The sequence below is a fragment of the Chionomys nivalis genome, chromosome 15, assembly GCF_950005125.1.
Source record: "Chionomys nivalis chromosome 15, mChiNiv1.1, whole genome shotgun sequence".
Lineage (NCBI taxonomy): Eukaryota > Metazoa > Chordata > Mammalia > Rodentia > Cricetidae > Chionomys > Chionomys nivalis.
In genome coordinates, this window is record NC_080100.1 from 20111362 (window position 1) to 20129940 (window position 18579).

General features: G+C 41.9%; 1 protein-coding gene across 3 annotated transcripts in view; it reads right to left on the reverse strand.

Moving 5' to 3' along the window:
• The window catches only part of Drosha (drosha ribonuclease III), a 104370-nt gene that overhangs the window by 36174 nt on the left and 49617 nt on the right, over nucleotides 1–18579 (reverse strand). For 2 of the 3 annotated variants that reach the window (XM_057789562.1, XM_057789563.1), the window contains exons 17-22: nucleotides 16594–16718; nucleotides 14940–15039; nucleotides 13055–13162; nucleotides 7969–8076; nucleotides 7398–7536; nucleotides 6988–7048 (exon numbers count right to left, since the gene is read on the reverse strand). In XM_057789562.1, the coding sequence (XP_057645545.1) occupies nucleotides 6988–7048; nucleotides 7398–7536; nucleotides 7969–8076; nucleotides 13055–13162; nucleotides 14940–15039; nucleotides 16594–16718 (641 nt within the window). The remainder of the gene's footprint in view (nucleotides 1–6987; nucleotides 7049–7397; nucleotides 7537–7968; nucleotides 8077–13054; nucleotides 13163–14939; nucleotides 15040–16593; nucleotides 16719–18579) is intronic. The other variant, XM_057789564.1, reaches the window with a different exon arrangement.

The following is an 18579-nucleotide window of genomic DNA, read 5'->3' on the forward strand; positions in this document are numbered from 1 at the left end:
CGCATGCATCTATTACACATACACAAAGAGTACACGCATGCATCTATTACACATACACACACAAAGAGTACACGCATGCATCTATTACACATACAAAGAGTACATGCATGCATCTATTACACATACAAAGAGTACATGCATGCATCTATTACACATACACACATATGTAAAGCAGCTCAGTCCTATAAAAGATTTCTCCGATTCTTAATTTTACACATCTTGAAGAACACTTTTTGGGTTTTGTTTACTACTGTAATACCCCAGAGTGACTAGGAAGATTATATGGTGTTTTGCAATTGAGCCAAGCATGTTGGTGCAAGTCTGTAATCCCAGCACTCAAAGCGCCATCCTGTGCTACAGAATAACACTTGGTCTGTTTCTTTATACGCTTCCATGTATGTCTCTCTTCTTACACAAACACATGCAAATTAAGAGCGGAATAGGAAGATTTTCAAAAGAAAAAAAATTACACTGTTCTGTTTCATAAGCCATGAAAAAAAATCCCATTTCCTCTGACAGATTTTTCCCCTAACAATTCTAAGTATTACACAGCCAAAACAACCTGATGTGAAAACAGGGAGCCCTGTCAGGAGTTTGGGGTAAAAGATAAACCATATCCCAACTGCAGCTTTATCAGCAAATAAGATGATGACACCTGGTTAAAGAACGGGAGCTGACAAATCATGTGTGATTTTAAATGACACCTCACCAGCATAACTTTTTTTTTTTTTTTTTTTTTTTTTTTTTTTTTTATTTTCGAGACAGGGTTTCTCCATAGCTTTTTGGTTCCTGTCCTGGAACTAGCTCTTGTAGACCAGGCTGGCCTCGAACTCACAGAGATCCACCTGCCTCTGCCTCCCGAGTGCTGGGATTAAAGGCGTGTGCCACCACTGCCCGGCTCAGCATAACTTTTACTATAATTTCTTTTAAACCTTCATAGAGACAGTGACTATGTCTAGTATTTTAATTACCAGAAATTGGACTGTTCAGTTAAAATTCATGATCAACAGTTCTAAAAAGGTCCGTTCAATAGCAAGTTTACCATTCATTAAAAAAAGAAAAATTAATAATAAAAAAATAACCTGCCCATATCTGGCTTTGGTTTTCTATTTCCACATTATGACTAAACTCTGGCAATAAACCAAACCAAACACGGGGACTGAATTCCACTCTGGTTACTATTATGTTGGTCAGTTCCTAACCCAACAGTTTATCTAGAAAATGGACAGTGTAGTATTTTGAATGAGAATGACCCCCACACTCACAGATAGGAACACTTGGTCCCCAGTTGGGGGACAATCTGGACAGTATTAGAAGGTGTGGCCTTGTTGGAGGACATGCGTCTGAGGGTAGGCTTTGGGGTTTCAAAAGCCCACACCACTCTCAGTGAGTTCTCTGCTTCCTACCTGTGGCAACACTGCAAGCTCTCAACTACAGTTCTAGCACCACCCGACTGCCCTACTCCCACCAAAATGGTTGTAAACTCGCCCTCTGGAACCATGAGCCTCAAATCAAACGCTTTGCTAAGCTGCCTTGGTCATGGTGACTGACACAGCAGCAGGACAGTAACTAAGGTACAGACTAAGTTATCAGAGCTTACAGCAACGGCAAGCCTTGTCCCTCCACTGTTCATGCTTTAATCCTCTTCTTTATCAACAAAGCGAGATCCAGCATCAGATTTCTGCTGAGTAGTACACTGTCTGATTTTGAGAACTGAATTAACAGAGCCATTATAAAACTGGAATTATCTGTCACATGTATACCTCAAATTTCATCTAAAAACTTCAATGCACCTTAAAAAATAAACAATCTCTCTATACTAGCAAACTGTCTAAGGTACCATTTATTCCAAGAAAAACTGTCTTTGTATGGACCAAATTCAAGGAGCGGACACACACTTTTCCTTTCACATTTCATGTCTCAAGTAGAGACTGGTAGGCCTTGAAAGTCAGGGGAAACTGGTACCCGACTCAGGACTCACTGTATATAGCTGGACTTAAGAAAGGAGAGGTCGCAGCCTCATCAAATCTCAGACCCACTGAACTCGTATGCATCATGTGTACAGTGCTTGGTAGAGAGTAACAGAAGACACTGACTTTTGGTCTAGACACACACACACAAATGTGCATCTGCACACATGTGTACACACACCTGTACCACACAGATAGTAATTACTGGGAACAGTAATTCTTTGTTTTAATATTTATCTATTGAAGAGTCTTCTTTGTGAAAGGTTACAAAATGAAAAGGAGAGAAAAAATAGGATCATGGACCTTTAAAACCCTCACTGTCTAGGGAATGAGTGTTGAAGCATGAGCACAATACACAAAAGAATAGGACAGTGTCGTGTAAAAACACCAGCAGGATTTCACGAGGCCATCTGGACATTCGAGAAGCAAATATAAAATGTCACGTGGCACGTGAGGAACAAGAAAGCCTATGGCTCACCACATGAAGACAACATACATGCCTGGAAACCTAGTCCAGGGCCAGGTCAGGAGGACTGCACAGCCTTTGCTTGGTTGGTGGAAGCTTTGGAGCAGACAACAGCTAAGATCTCAAACTGAGACGTCAGAGGTAGGAAGATGTCTAACGCGACAGCGGCTCAAAGGAAAACAGGCAGAATGTGGCCGGTCACTCCTAATGGTTCTGCAGGGTGGGCACAGAGGATTCAGAACACCGCAACAGAAGTTTGGTCAAGAACCTGGTGGACCAAAGTTCTAGTTCAGGGGCCTCCATTCTTCTCCCCTCAATCAGTATTAGAAACATCTCTACTTAACCCCTTGCTTGAGACCCAACCATCAACTTGTAGACTCTTGGGAAGTGTGCTTCAAAGTGAGCAACTGCTTCTGAGAAGCTGTGACAACTCCATGCCATCTGTAACAGCAGCTAAGAGACAACAAGGGAGAGCGCAAACAGTTTAAAATCAACTCAATTATTCAAGTGCACAGCACAAAACTGACCTAGAATCCCGGAACAACTGCCTCGTCTATCCCGAGCCCCTTGGCAGTTAGCACGCTTCACTTCTGATCTTCACAAGCACTTAGCGGAGTCTCCTACATAATTCAGGTCTGGCATTCTCGTCCTACCCCAGGCAACTGTGCCTCCTGATGAGTGGGGGTTTTGTGGAACTTGATTTTGGATTTCCTAAAACACCTACAAACTGCCTCCAACTAAAAGACTCTGGACAAATGTCTGTGGAATTAAATGTGTGTGAAGTTCCTCAAGCAGGGCTCCTGCGGCTGCACAGCTGCAGACACTAGCAGCAGCCACGCAGCACAGCCTGCGGCTGAGGCCAGGAGGGTCTTTCAGATCAGACACATAAGGTCAACGCTACATCTACAAACACCACAGCGACACGGCAAAAGGAAAAGAACACGACAGCCTTCTGCCAGCTTCCTCTAGGCTGCGGCTGCAGTCAGTCATCTGTTTGCTACCTCAGGTTTGGATCTTAGCTGCTGTCTGCACTGAAGCTTCAAGAGTCAATTCAGAAACAACATAATTCTGAGGTCATGTCATACGTAATTCTGACATCATTCTTTTTGCCATGGTTAAAATCTGGCCCCCCCCCACATTCTTGTTCACAATCACACACACTCACCCTACTACATTCTCTGGGAATGGAATCCAATGTTATGAACGCTAGGCATGCCCTAGAGACAGGCACATCCCCACAGAACCCATCTCCTTTAATAGAAGAGGAGAAGGGGGACAATAACAACAAAGTCCTCTTGAGATCTGACCAATGAGTGCCATCAAAAGATGTAATTTACATACCAACAACTGTGGTGGAGGATATGCCATATTTTCACCTGTGATGTGCTTTGTTAGGGAATTGTGTAGGAGTCCTCTTATTAAGAACTGGTCATGAGGGGCTGGAGAGATGACGTAGTGGCTAAGAGCACTGGATGCTCTTCCAGAGGACCCATGTTCGATTACAGCACCCTCATGATGGTTCACAACTGTCTGTAACTCTGATGTCAGGAGACCTGACACTCTCTTCTGGCCTCCACAGCGATCAGCCACGTACATGGTGCAGAGACACACATTCAGGCAAAACACCCATAACAAATTAAAACAACAAACATCTGGTTACCTCAGGCCAGTGGGAAGCTGAGTAAGTAAGGGCACTGGCTGCCAAGCTTCATGGGCTGAGCTGGATCCCTGGATCCACATGGTGGAAGGAAAGTGCCTACTCCTTGTTAAGTTCTCTAACCTACACACACACACACACACACACACACACACACACCACAGTATGTGTGCCCTGCCCTATAAACAAAAATGTAATAAAATGTATAAAACTGTCATCTGGATTCCATGACATAATACGGTGAAATGGAAATGGTTCCTACTTCAAGTTCCTGCTAGATTCCTACCCTGACTCCCTTCAATGAAGGACTGTAACTTGTAAGCTCAAACAAACCCTTTCCTCCCCCGAAACTGCTTTTGGTCAGACTATTATTATTATTATTTTGATCACAGCAAAAGAGACAAAACTAGAACTCAGCTTTTTAATCAATCATATCAGTGCTTTTAAAAATTTTGGATTTTGGAATTTTAGATTTTAGGATTAGAGCTACTCAAAGTGATAAAATCAATGCCGTAATCCAAAAATGTTTAAGCAATACAAACTCTGAACCATTCTTAAATATTTCTGGTCCCAAGCACTTCGGGAATCCAAGAATCCATCAAGCTGTGTGAAGACAGATAGAAAAAGAGGCTGTGGAGGAAAGCAGCCTCTGAAGCAACTGCCTTAGCTCTCATCTCCCTCCTCCACATGAACCTAGACAGACAGAATGGCAGCCAACACGATTAAACATTTCCACTTCCCACTATGAAAAGGAAGCTTCCCTCAGGCAATCTCCTCAACTGGCTTTGGGATCCAGTCTGCTCTACTTCACACTAAAATAACCCTCCTGCTAAACCTGGGTGCCGTGTCAGCCAGCCAGACGCCACTCTATTCCGTTTTCAAGGGGTCTGCACCACACACCTGGCAAGAGGCAACCTGAGCCAAGGAGGGCGTATTGTGAGCAGACGCAGGAAGTCATGGTGTAGACGGCAAACCATCAGGCGTAGTGTGGCTGGTCACACTGTGTCTGCTACCAGGAAGCACTGAAGGACAGGAAGCGGGCTATGAAACCTCAAGGCCTACTCATAACACCCATTTGCTCCAGGTAAGTCCCACTTCTTAAAGGCTGCACAATGTTCTAAACAGTATCACTGGGGACCAAGTGTTCAAACACACGGACCTATAGGGGACATTTCACATTTAAGCCATAACATGATGCGGAGTTCATATAGATCCAGACCACTTCCTCCCCAGATTCTCCAGAAACTGGAAGCCAAACAAAAATGAAGACATTAATAAAGATATTTGTGAAATCAAGAAATAAGAAAAATCAACCAGTGGCCAATATTACCATAATAAACCAAATAAAAAATATCATAGGGAAGAAAAACTATAGATCAATAACTCAAAACTTCCTGACGGTGTGGTGCTGGCACAAGGGCTGACCCAGATCCTCAGAATGAGGAACAAGTCCCAAAACAAGCCTGCATATTTGCATCAGGGTGTCAGAGTCTCTGCAGCAAATGGTGTTCAATAACTTGATACAAAAAAAAAAAATAAACCAAAACCAGAAAAAACAAAAAACAAACCAAACAAAAAAAACAATGGAATGGCCCCTACATCAAACCACATCCAAACTCAACTCAAAGTGGATTTCAAAACCAACACAAATGAGATAAAACTACAAAGACCATTAAAGAAGTGAGCATATCTTTGTTATTTTACAGCTGGGAACGGTTTTCTAGGCATAACCCCAAAATCACAAGCAAAACAATAAAGGATAAATTGGACTTCATTAAGATTTCTTTGTCTCCAAGGACATCAGGAGAATAAAAGGCAATCTTTAGAAAGAAGACTTTGTATCTATAATCATGTAGCTATAAGAGACTCATTTAGAATATAGATGAATACTAAATCATTAATAAAAAATAACTAAAATTAATAAAGATATGAGAGAGATATGAACAGGTATCTTGCAAATGGCCATACGCACATGAATCGATACTGACCACCATGACACATCAGGGAGCTAAGATATTTCATAGCACCTAGGGTGGCCAACCACATAAAAACACAGGAACGGGGCTGGGCAAGGGCTCAGTGGAAAGGTAGCTTGCTGTGAAAGCTCTAGGACCTGGTTTAAACTCCCAGCGCCTATGAAAAAAGCTGGCCATAACTGTGCACGTCTGACTCCAGTCCTGACAGAGACAGGGAGAGTCTGGACTTGCTAGTCAGTCAGCTTCGCAGCAGCGAGCTTCAGCTGGAGATGCTGTCTTGATGCAGCAAGACAGAAAGCAGCAGAGGAAGATCCTCGTGTCCTCGGCGGGCCTCTGGTGTGCACAAGCATGTGTGTGCGCTATACCACACATACAGCAAAAATTTTAATTAAAATGCTTTTGTAAGAAGAATAGGAACACATACACTGCTGTAATGAATATAAAACTGCAATCACTTGGGGGAAAAATCAGTTCCTTGAAAGATAAAATAGTACATGATTTCAAAATTCCATTCTTGGGTAAATACAAAAGTCAAAGCACATGTCCATAAGCCCACCAACTACTACTGAGTGACTCACACACGGGGGATTACTTAACAACGAGGGAAAATAAGGAGCATTTGCTGCAGACAAATCGTATGTCAAGAGAAGTAAGCCACGGAAGACGAAGCAGAGCATGAAGATGCCCACACGAGCTGTTCAGAAAGGCATTAACTACAAGCCGTAGACGTGGGTGGCGGTTGTTTAGGGCAGGACTACTTGTGGGCAAGGACATTTGTTATGACATGATGAAAATGTCCTGAAATTAGACAGCCACAGTTGAAGAATTTTATGAGTATACTCTCCATACCATCTGAAGTGTACATGCAAAGTGAGAAAATTACATTACTTCTCGTAAAGCTGTTTTCTAAAAATTTACCTTGAAGGAGTTGGATCATCTTGGCCAAGGCGTGACATAATATTTATTAGGGTGTTAATTCCTATTAAAAAAAAACACAAAGATACAAATAAATAATATAAGAACTATTTTAGGACATCATATGAGATATAGAAAGGAATTTTTCTCACCCCAATTTGACTTTAAAAGGTTAACTTCTACATGCAAGTATTTAAAATATTTGATAGAAGAAATTTTTCTAAAATATTCATTCACCTTTACTAGAGGGTGTTACCCAGAGTGAATGTTACTCAGTATGTGTGAGAAGCACTAGAGAGGGGGGGATTAAGGAGCCACCAGGAAACTGTTCCAAGGACAGGGACTGGATTTGCATGTTAGGAAGCCGCGCAGACCAAACAGTGAGAGTGCTATCTATGGTCGTCCACACCAACCTTTCTTCCGCATGTGCATGTGATGGACTTTCCTGTCTCCGTATTTGGGCTGTCGAATTCCACAGTTGGATAAAGAGTTCCTGGCGTGATCAGGATTCATCCCAAAGTTTAAATGGTGACTCGGATGAGTCATGGCCAGCTAGAGTTTGAACAAAATAAGCTGTTTAAACACCAGCATGGAGGCACCACCGTCACAATACTCCAAACAGCACGTTTAAGGAATCAAGCTCCTTCAGAATCAAATTTCAGAACTGCAAGCTCTTTTGAAAATAGCCCTAAAGTGCCACCTCTTTCCGGGGAGGAGAAGAATCTGGACTCTAGAAAAAGGAGCCATAAACAGGGGAATGCCGAAAGAGGTACCGACTGTTAATGGGCAGATGGTAGATTAGTTCACTTTTGGAGGGACGGCCTCAAAAATATGTGAGGGAAAGGACCAGAAAGCAACCGAGGCACAGAGGGGAGAACAAGCGAGGATTCAGTCTATCTCCAAAAATCCTGGTCTTCCAAAGAGAACCCAACACCCCATTTATAATCGGCAAGCTGACTGTGTGACTTGGCAGCGTCGCCTCACCTGTAGCAGACAGCGGTCTTGGAAAGTGTATCCTATCAACTTGTCCAAGTGCATCAAGCACTGATGGTACCGGATGTGATGGGTCAGAACAGGCAGCATCATGGCATGCTGGGGAAGAAATATTTCAATATGCTTAACTCTATAAAAGCATCTTGTCTATTCCACAAAAAACAAGAACCATTTTCTCCTTCCAAATGCCATGTCATAAAGTCTTGAAGCAGTTGACAGACTACGTGGCAGCCTGGAGAACTGTCTACAGGGAACTCAGTGTCTGAGTCTCTGGAGCCGAAATGCCTCTACCACTCACACACTGTGTGACTTGGGGCTTTTTTATTCTGCCTGTTTATAGAGATATGAATAATTTGCATTGGTATGGATCTTGGTTTATTGGTACAAATTTAAGGTCAATTTTTTTTGTGTGTGTATATATACACACACATATATATTTCTGCTCTTGATTAACATATTGTGTATGTGCAGCTCATTTAAAAATGTAATGTATAATTTAGAAATACAGGTTGATAGTCATCTATAGTAGTCAAGCTTATAGTCATGTTAGGTTTTCTAGATGTACAGAGATATATTTCAGATGAATAGGGATTCTTCAACTCTTTCAACGACCTTCAGAATATATCATTGAAAATGTTAAGATCTTAGGACTTTCCATGACAATGAGACTCATCCGCTCCTGGGAGCACCAATCTACTTCAAGAGGATGACGGGCACCAAAGAGGTTACTTATGGAGTTTGTTAGCCATTTGGGCAAGAAACTGCTCTTGCGTGAACTGTCTGACTGAACTTGCAGGACCCACCCACAGAAAAATGACTGCTGAAGATGCCTAAAGGTGAGATGGTCCTTTGCGGTTCCTGCTTCATGAAAGAGTCTGCCAGACATTCTGCAGGACACAGAAGTGATTGACAAACTGTAATATAGGTGAACTGTCTTTGAAATTTCTTGCTTTGTGGAAAACTATGCTGGATATCATGGGTGTGTAGGCTGAAGATGGATGCTCCAATGGTACAGAAAAACTCTGGGTGACTGTCCAGGCAGCAAGATGTCTCTCAATTCTAGAGTTTTGGAAGTTGCTACAATTCACTTCCTATTTACTTAGGTATCCTTCTGGAATCTTTGATGGAGTTGAAGAATAGATACAGTTTTCTTTATTCATGATTAAAGATAAAATAGATATAAATATTGTAACAATAATTCTTGCTTGATAACTTTTGTTGTATATAATCTTGCTATGTTAGTTAAAACTTTCCTTTACATTTAGACAGAAAAGGGGAAAGGGTGTAGGAAGTCCTTCTGTATATGTGTTGCTTTTACTGGTTAATGGATAAAGGAACTGCTTTGGTCTATAGCAGAGCAGAACAGAGCTAGACAAGTAAACTGAATTCTGTGAGAAAGAAGGCAGAGTCTGAGAGAAGCCATGTAGCCCGGCCAGAGACAGACGCCAGACAGAACTTTACCCTGTAAGCCACAGAAAAGTGGTGATACACAGATTAAGGGTGAAGCTAAGATATAAGAGCCAGCTATTGACCAAGCAGTATTGCAACTAATATATTATCTAAGCGATTATTTTGTGGTCTGGATAGCCAGGAATGAACAAGTAGCCTCCTACTACACCTCACCTATAAAATGAGGATATTAAATGTAGCTAACCTCAAAGGATATTTAAATGGATAAAAAGTGTAAAATTTTTTTGTTTTTTTCCTCCTTTTACGTGAGTTTGTGTCTGTGTGTGTGTGCACACACGTTTGAGGGCCCGAGTCATTTTGGGTGCTTTCCTTCTCACTCTCTTCATTTTCATACAAGTCTCACCTGGCTCGCAAGTCCCAGGAATCTGCCTGTCTCCCCCCATCGCCTGGATTTACATGGGTGCCGGGACACTGAACACAGGTCCTCCTGCCTGTACACTATCTTATACACTGGGCCATCTCTCCAGCCTGTATTTATTGATTTATTTATTTACTTACTTATTTTTTAAAACCAAGGCTTTGCTATATAGCTTAGGCTAATTTGGAATTTGCTATGTAAAAGAATGGCCTTGAATTCATAATCCTCCTGCCTCAAGCTTCTAAATGCTAGGATTATGGGCATCTTCTAAGGAATAGCTCTGGGCCTATCAGTATTCAGGACAGCCTCAAATAAGCCTTTCTGTGCTTCCTTGTCTCTAATTTCAAGGGAATACATGAAGACACATTTGTACATTTTAGGGTCAAGACCTTTTTGAGCCTCAAATTAAGAAAAAAAAAAACTTTCTCTAGAAAAACTTCCATATATGCAAAATTTTGTAGGCAATTTTAAAGTGTTCACAAAGCCCTAAACCTCATGATTATCCGTTAAGACTGTCTCAGCCCATGACCTCCCAAAGCCTCTCCAGGTCTCCTGATCACACACTCAGAGACAGCCTTTCTGAACCCACTTAGGCAGTCAAGGCGCCCAAGGACTTGGAACTTAAATCTTTGCTTCAAACCCTCTTCATCTGGCTAAAGATTCCTTATTGGGACATGATTTCATGAAAGACATCTCTTTTTCTTTTCTTTAATAATGTTGCCCAAAAACTCAAGAGAATGAAGGAATCATTCTTATTCATCAGAAGCTGGAGGATGAGCACAGCCCACAGAATGACTGACATATGCTTTTCATTTGTCTCTGAAGTATTTTAAGCCGGCACTATTAAAAACACGCATGAAAATGGGGCTACTCGAAGCTACAGAAATCAGTCTCATGCTATTCACTTAAAACGAAATACTAGTTCTGCCGATAGGATCTAAGCAACAGAACGTCTCGCTTGCCAGTGCAACTGAGTAGAGCAGCTACCGAGCACCTACGCGTGCAAGGGCTCCTGTGCCTGTGGAAGATAAAAAAAGATGAACACACCGTTTTTAAACAAGGGCACAAGAGATACACCATTCTGATATACACCATTGGTACTCCGTAAATTTTGTTTTTATAAATGCAGAATTTAAAAATATGACAAACTGAACACAAAGCATGCAGTCAACATACCATTTCTAGCCACTTAAAACTGCAGGAAGCTCAAGAGAGCTGGTGTAGACAGTTCAGTATAAAATTACAATCACCAGGCATCTTCACTTTCCTCTTAATCCAAGGCAAATGCTTGTGTGAGTGTGTTCATGTCTGTGTGTGTGTGGCGGGGGGGGGGTAAAGTATGTGTATACATGTGTGAGGCTGTGTATGTGTGTGTATGTGTGTGTTCATGTCTGTGGGGGGGTGAAGTATGTGTATATGAAAGAGTGACAGTGTGAGAGAGAAAAAGGGAAGGGAAGAAGGAGAGGAAGAGAGAGGGAGGGGAGGAGGAAGGAAAAGAGGAAGTGGGGAAGAGAAAGAGGAAGAAGAGAAGGAAGAAGAGGAAGAGGAGGAGGAGGAGGAAGAGGAAGAAGAAAGCCCCTTTGTAATATTGTGAGAAAATAGCAATATATAATTTTCAAATTCTAACTGACCTGCAATGCCCCTACACCTAGAAGAGGAGCTAATGGAATTAATGGCTGCTGGAGGAAGGTCATGTTTCGTTGGAGGAGGGGAGCTAAGTCACTGGTGAGAGCCTAAAGCCCTAGTAGGCAGTCCCACACACATACACACTAATTGGACTTAATTCACTATTAAAAAAGAAAAAGAAGCCGGGCGGTAGTGGTGCATGCCTTTAATCCCAGCACTCGGGAAACAGAGGCAGGCAGATCTCTGTGAGTTCGAGGCCAGCCTGGTCTATAAGAGCTAACAACAGGCCAGGCACCAAAGCTACAGAGGACCTGTCTAGAAAAAACAAAAAAAGAAAAAAAAGAGGCATAAAGATGGGAAGGAGGATGGGAAAGAGATTGGTGGTGGGGATAGAGGGATGAGTGGGGGATAAATATGACCATGAAACATTGTACATATGCATGAAATTTAAAAAATAAATATAAAGGATAAAAAACAGACTAACGAAATCAAAGATCCCTGAACAAAAACATTGCGCAAGACTAAGAACTATGGTAGCACCAGTATGTGAGAGAAAAGGGAGAGTAGCTAGATTTGATAGTTCAAAGACTGAAGAAGTCACACATTAGCAGTGTGTGTGTGTTCACAGGTAAATATGAGCAAAACCAGAGCAGGCTATGCAAACTTAATTCCTAGGCAAGGACAAGGACAGTCAGATAGTGCTGAAGAAACCATGCCCTGTGATCTCAAACCTAGTTCAGAACTAGAAATAAAAAGAAAAATAAATATTTTTAGTAAAGATGCCAATAGAAAGGTGTAAATACACCTACAAACACCTGATTTTTGACAAAGAAGCAAAAACTATAAAATGGAAAAAAGAAAGCATATTCAACAAATGGTGCTGGCATAACTGGATATCAGCATGTAGAAGAATGAAAATAGATCCATATCTATCACCATGCACAAAACTCAAGTCCAAATGGGTCAAAGACCTCAATCAATGCAAAGCCAACCACACTGAACCTTATAGAAGAGAAAGTGGGAAATACACTTGAATGCACTGACACAGGAGACCATATCCTAAATATAAGCCCAGTAGCACAGACACTGAGAAAAACAATAAATGGGACCTCCTGAAACTGAAAAGCTTCTGTAAAGCAAAGGACACGGTCAACAAGACAAAATGGCTGCTTACAGAATCAGAAAGGATCTTCACCAACCCCACATCAGAGGGCTGATCTCCAAAATATACAAAGAACTCAAGAAATTGGTCATCAAAAGAGCAAATAATCCAATAAAAATAAAATGGAGTACAGACCTAAACAGAGAACTCTCAACAGAGGAATCTAAAGTGACGATCCGATCCGTATGACTGGTCTACACGAGTGCTGCAGTGGGGAGACGCATCTGAAGGCAGACTCACCGTCACCCAGAGAGGCATGTTTGTCCTTACTGCACCTCCACAACATACACAGCATCGATACAGAAAATAAACAAAACCTGAACAGCTATAAAGAAGCCTGTGTCTGGTGCTCTGTTTCCCATCAGGGTATAATCCATAGGAACCTCTCAGAAATAAAGCTCACGGCCAACGCCTGTGGGAAGAGATATGTGGGCAGAACTGTTTCCGAGAAATGTCATCACCTGACAGACATCGGAACGAATGCCAGTTTTCCAGAATCCTTGGCTACTGAGCTCCACAGTCACTTCTCGTCGCATTGTGTTCTTCTGCCGTATTTTCTGGAGCGCTTCCTAGAAAAGAGCTCAGTGTAAGTAACCCAGAGGTCGTGAAGCAACACTAAGAGCCACACATCGAGCACCGGAAAACAGAGTCATGCAATATTTTTTTACTTTCAGGCACTAAACCTTCCTTATGCAAAAGAAGAATATTTTATTTGAGGTGAAGGCCAAGATGGGAGATGTTCTAGGCACACAACAATCCTTCCTATTAGTCACATGGCAAAAACTCTAAACTAAACCTCACTAACCCAGCATGTCTAAACACAATATGCTTTTACAAATGAGAAGCAATATATGGTTTGGGATCTGAAACCATCATGTAAAAAGTATATTTTTATATCAAGCCCTACATTGAGCATTTTCATTAAGAAAGACAATCAACCTGATAGTTGCTTAGTCTGCAAAACTACACTCTTGATGCAGGGTAACATTTTAGAAGGGGCGGTGCAAGTGAAGCCAGCCAGCACAATGGCACACACTGGTAATGCTAGAACTCACAAGGCCCTGAGCACAATCACTGCAAATCTGAGCACGGCCCAGCTATAAAATGAGACTCCACTGGAAGAGAGGAGGGAAAGGTAAAGACAACAGTCTCAAACTTCACCCATGGGACACAATCAGAAATTGCCTTCCTTTTCACTATCCTTCATGTACAAAACATTGTATTTGGATTTATGCAGTTTAATAAAAATCCCAGGAATTCATAAAGAAAACAGTAACTACCACTACCTCCATCATCAAGTTCCTACTCAGGGCCACATACCAGGAGACAGGTTTTCAATGACAGTTCAAAAGTCACACAAGCAACTTTTGCCGTGGGTACACAGTAGGGCGTGTGGCCAGCCCCTCAGCCTTAATGCTGTGGGTACACAGTAGGGCGTGCGGCCAGCCCCTCAGTCTTAGTGCCTTCCTTTACGAAAGATTTTGACTGGCTCAAGTCATATTAAGTGACAAAGCCATAATTCACATCTTTTCCTAGCTTTAAGGTCTTGTACTACCCACAGCAGAATAAAACTTCACTAGAAGTTTGTGTTAATGCTAAATGTACTTATTTTTAACATGCAAACTAAAATAGAATCGTGGACTATAGACGATAATAGTATTTATTAGTAAAGAACATGGGATGTGAGATATCCAACTTAGCAAAGAATTATGGGAGAATGGTCTTTTATAACCATAATACCCCAAAAATCTAAGATCCAATGTTATACAATATAAAATAAGAGATAAAGGATGATTCACAAGATTTAAGCTTTTTCTACCTACAGAAGGCATAGATAAAGGCTGGGGTGCAGCTCAATAATAGAGCACTCACTTTGCATAAATCCTTGGTGCAGTCACCAAGGTATTCCAAAAGAAGTGACAGATATATGATTCAAAAAACAGTGATTTACTAAGAAACTGGCCTTAACGGTAAAAATGTGCTCCAGTAGATGGCCCTACACCCATGGAAGTACCAGCAGTGCCAAGCAGACCTACTGGCTTAAAAAAAGGGTAAGCAGAGTTTCAAGGGAGACCTGGAGAGAAGGATCTGGGAGCAGCTAGAGGGGAGGGACAAAGGTAAGCTGGATCAAAACACTGCACACATGTATGAAATTGTCAAGTTAAAAAAAATGCCCCCTTGAATACTAAAGTGTTTTTAAGAAGCAACTAATACACGAGAATAGGGAGAGGAGTAAGCCCATCTGTTTAAAATCTCCTTCTTGCCTATCTGGAACTCCAGAGTGATGCGCAATGAAGATAAACCCAGCGTGCACCATCAGCCGCCAGGGGTGGGTTCAATACCCACCTCCCTCTGCGCCAGCTTCTGCTTGTCCGTTTGTTTGACTTTGGGACTATTTGCCAGGAGGTGGCGAAGTTTCACGTAACTTTTCCATAATTTTTGGTACCTAGGAAAAGGGCAGACCGTCATCTTAGACAAAGAGAAGGCAAATCTACAGTGAAAATAAAACCAACTGCTCTAATAAGCCTGCTCATTCATACATACATTCCTTTAAATACTTTGGTGGCAAAAAATGCTCATCCTAAAGAAGCACATGGTTTGAGAGTTCAGGGACTGCATGACCAGGCGTCACCTGGAGCCTGTGGTTACGTGACTGACAGCTGATTTAGATAGAAAGAGGAGGAGCAGACTAAATGGAAACAACTCCACAGAAGACACACAAAACCACTCAGACACGGAATCATGTTCCACTTCTCAGTGCTACCTCTTTATAAGTGAAATGTTTACTTAAATTTAAAATATATCTTTTATGAAAAAAGAATCCCTTTCTTACAATAGGGATGGTCAGTTCAAGAGCACTAGAATGGAGAACCCACCAGCGCTGATGCCCAAGCCACACAGGTCTATCAACTGTTCAGCTGGAGGCGGGAAAGGGTATGTACCAATTTGAATTCACCATAATAAAAATTAGCCTATCTGTTGCAGCCAAGACATGCTAAGCTGGGATCGTAACAGACACCATCACAGTGATCAATGAATGGAGAGACTACGTAGTCCTTCATCAGTGCACAGTCCTGCCACCATGAGAGTTGACGAGAGCCTAATCACATTCTACTAACATTGTTCTGACAAGAAGGGGTTTGCCAAAGGCTTCCTGTCATGTCCAAACTGCTCCTTTCCTGGCCTCATGTCTTTCTCAAGCGTTCTCAGAGAATGGAGGAAAGAAAGAAGTACTTACACAGTGCCTGGTTCACTGCTTCATACTTTTATCCAAAGAGGGAAGAAAAAGAACAAAACCCTTTAGCCTCTTCTAATATATGTCAGCCAGAACTGCAGTTACGAACTAAAAATCTCCCATGCCCTTCTCTCCCAGTATGAATCCATCTTTTTAAAATTAAGTCAGGAAATTGTTTATTTGTCTAAAAGGTAGGAATCCAAACACACCTGAAAAATATAATGGTCCTATCTATCTCCATTCCCACATATCCTCATTTCTCCCAGAAAAATATTAATGTGCCAGTTGGAAAAGCCCACATCTGCAAAGCAATATGAATTCTAAGAGTAGGAATATAGAGCTCCTACATCCCACACAACCCTTGACTCTGTATGGGATCCTATGAATACCCCCACGATAGGAACCAATATAGCGCTACTTCCCATAAAGGCACTGAGCAAACTAAAAACAAAACAAAACAAACAAATGAAAACAAGGAAATGTCATAATGACAAATAAAGGAGGAGCTCCCTCGAGTTGAAATCCATGCAGGACTCCTGGTGACAAGACTGTCGGGGGTAATCGACTGAGTAATTTATTGCAGTCAAATATGTAAAGAAACTCATTCTTCACAAGCGACCAGAACCTAATTTGCAAATTTGGAAACATGGTTTGTTTCAAGTCTTAATTTTTAAAAGGAAGATGTCCACTAAAGGCTCTCCTCTGCTAATTCAGTTGTTAGTAGAAGGTGAAATTGGCCAAGACAAACACTGAGAAATATCTTACTGTGGGTCTCCTGCATAACTCAACTGTGCAGGGCGTATCCCAAAGTGGACGATAATTGGAAAAGTAATGACATCGGGGTTGAATTGCTCACGATCCAGTTGATCAATGCGGACAGAGCTTGGTTTCTGGGGAGAAAAGAATGTCAAGATCAAGCATTCCCATAAGACGTCTTGAGGCCCTGACTTTAAGCTAAGCAGGAAAGAGATTAATCGGATTGTTTTTCTAGGGAAGCTTTATCTCCAATCAGAAAACGGCATAGCAGCTGTACCAAACAAACACTACACTATTTGAACGCTGGAAGGTCATCCCTGAAAGTCTCCACCATTTGGCATAATGAACAGTGATTCTATCTTTTTCTTTCCAGTCTACACAGAAACCTTTAAGGATGAAACCAGAAAGGCTGCCGGGGCAGATGCACCTTTCCCTTAACCTCTCCCAGGCACAGGGAAAGACGTGCAGGCTTAGCCTGCTGTAGGCTCACAATCAAATGACTAGCACACCACTATTTAAAACAGATGCCTCCATTTGAGTGTTCCACTGGTTTTCAGTGGCATTTATACTCCTGAAGTACACACTTAAATTGAAAGTTACGGTGATACAAGAGACAGCTGACTCTCTAAGATTTACTTATTTTATGTATATGAGTGCTTCATACATATGCAAGTACGTGTAGCGTGTGTATGCCTGGTGCCCTGAACGTCAGAATGTCCTGGATCCCCGAGAAGTGGATGCAGGACAAGGAGCTTCCTACCTGTAGGTTCCCAGCCTGCCCAGCCAGCTGACAAATATAACCAGATGACAAGGGACAGATTTGTAGAGATTCCTTCACATTTTCAAAAAATAATGTCAAAACTTTTAAAAAATGTACATCTCTTAAAAATAAAAATCTCACTACTAAGCTTGATAAATAAACATCCAAAATTAGACGATTCTGATCGCAGGTAACCTAAACATAAAATGACAGGAATGCCCATTAGCAGTAGAAGCGCGTTGTGTGTACAAGGAGTGCTGACGATCGTCTATGTGTGGCGCTACCACACCGCACCACTACCACCTACAGACGCAGTGTGCGCCCACACTTGCAGCTCCGCCAGTGGCTGAGGTAGGAAGATCACTTGCGCCTAGCCATTCGAGACCCACCCGAGCAACATAACATGATACCATTAAAAAACCCTCAAGTATCCCCAGAAGCCATTGTGATTCAGAGGCACATAACCCAGCACTGGGCAGTGGAGGCAGAAAGAATCAGGAGTTTAAGGCCAATCTGGGCTCATAAAACCTTGACTCAAAACACCAAAAAGTAGTTTTTAAAAATTAAAAATCATTTCTAAATTATGAGGATAGTGGGTCGGGGAGTGAAGTAAATTCGAGACTTTGGCCATAGCCTACAAATCTATCATCCCATCTCTCGGTAAGAATTTAAAGCATGTTCACTAATGACCAAAGTGTTCTCAGGCAGAGGCAGAACTGTCAGGGAGGAACATTAATTACTTTAAGTCTGCAGCAAGAAAGTATTTAATGTGATCGTAATGGCTTGAAAAACTTAATAAATTTCCCAATGTCCTTGCTACTGGGCAATCTTTCAGAGCGAGTCCTGCACAGGATGAAATGAGTGCCGTGCCTACTGCGCCCTGTGAGTAACAGGCGCCCTTCTGAAGAGTACGGAACAGAGCGAACTACCTGTGCGTAAGTGGAAAGAAACAAGTGACGACTTCCCATCATGTCCATACACCGGACCGCCACATTTCCTTTCCGAATGTAGTCCTGATTATCTTCCCATATGAGCCTTTTATCCTGACAACTCTGGCTTCTTTCACTAGCTACAAAAATGAGCCTTTCACCATCTCAAGGATATACATTAATCACACCAACAGTAATGCAGTTTCTTCATCCTGCGAGTTTCTGACTGTAGCATCTCAGCTAAAAGTAAAGATTTCAGTGTGTGGACTGCTAACTGAACATTCACTACAGGCTGCCCGCCTCACG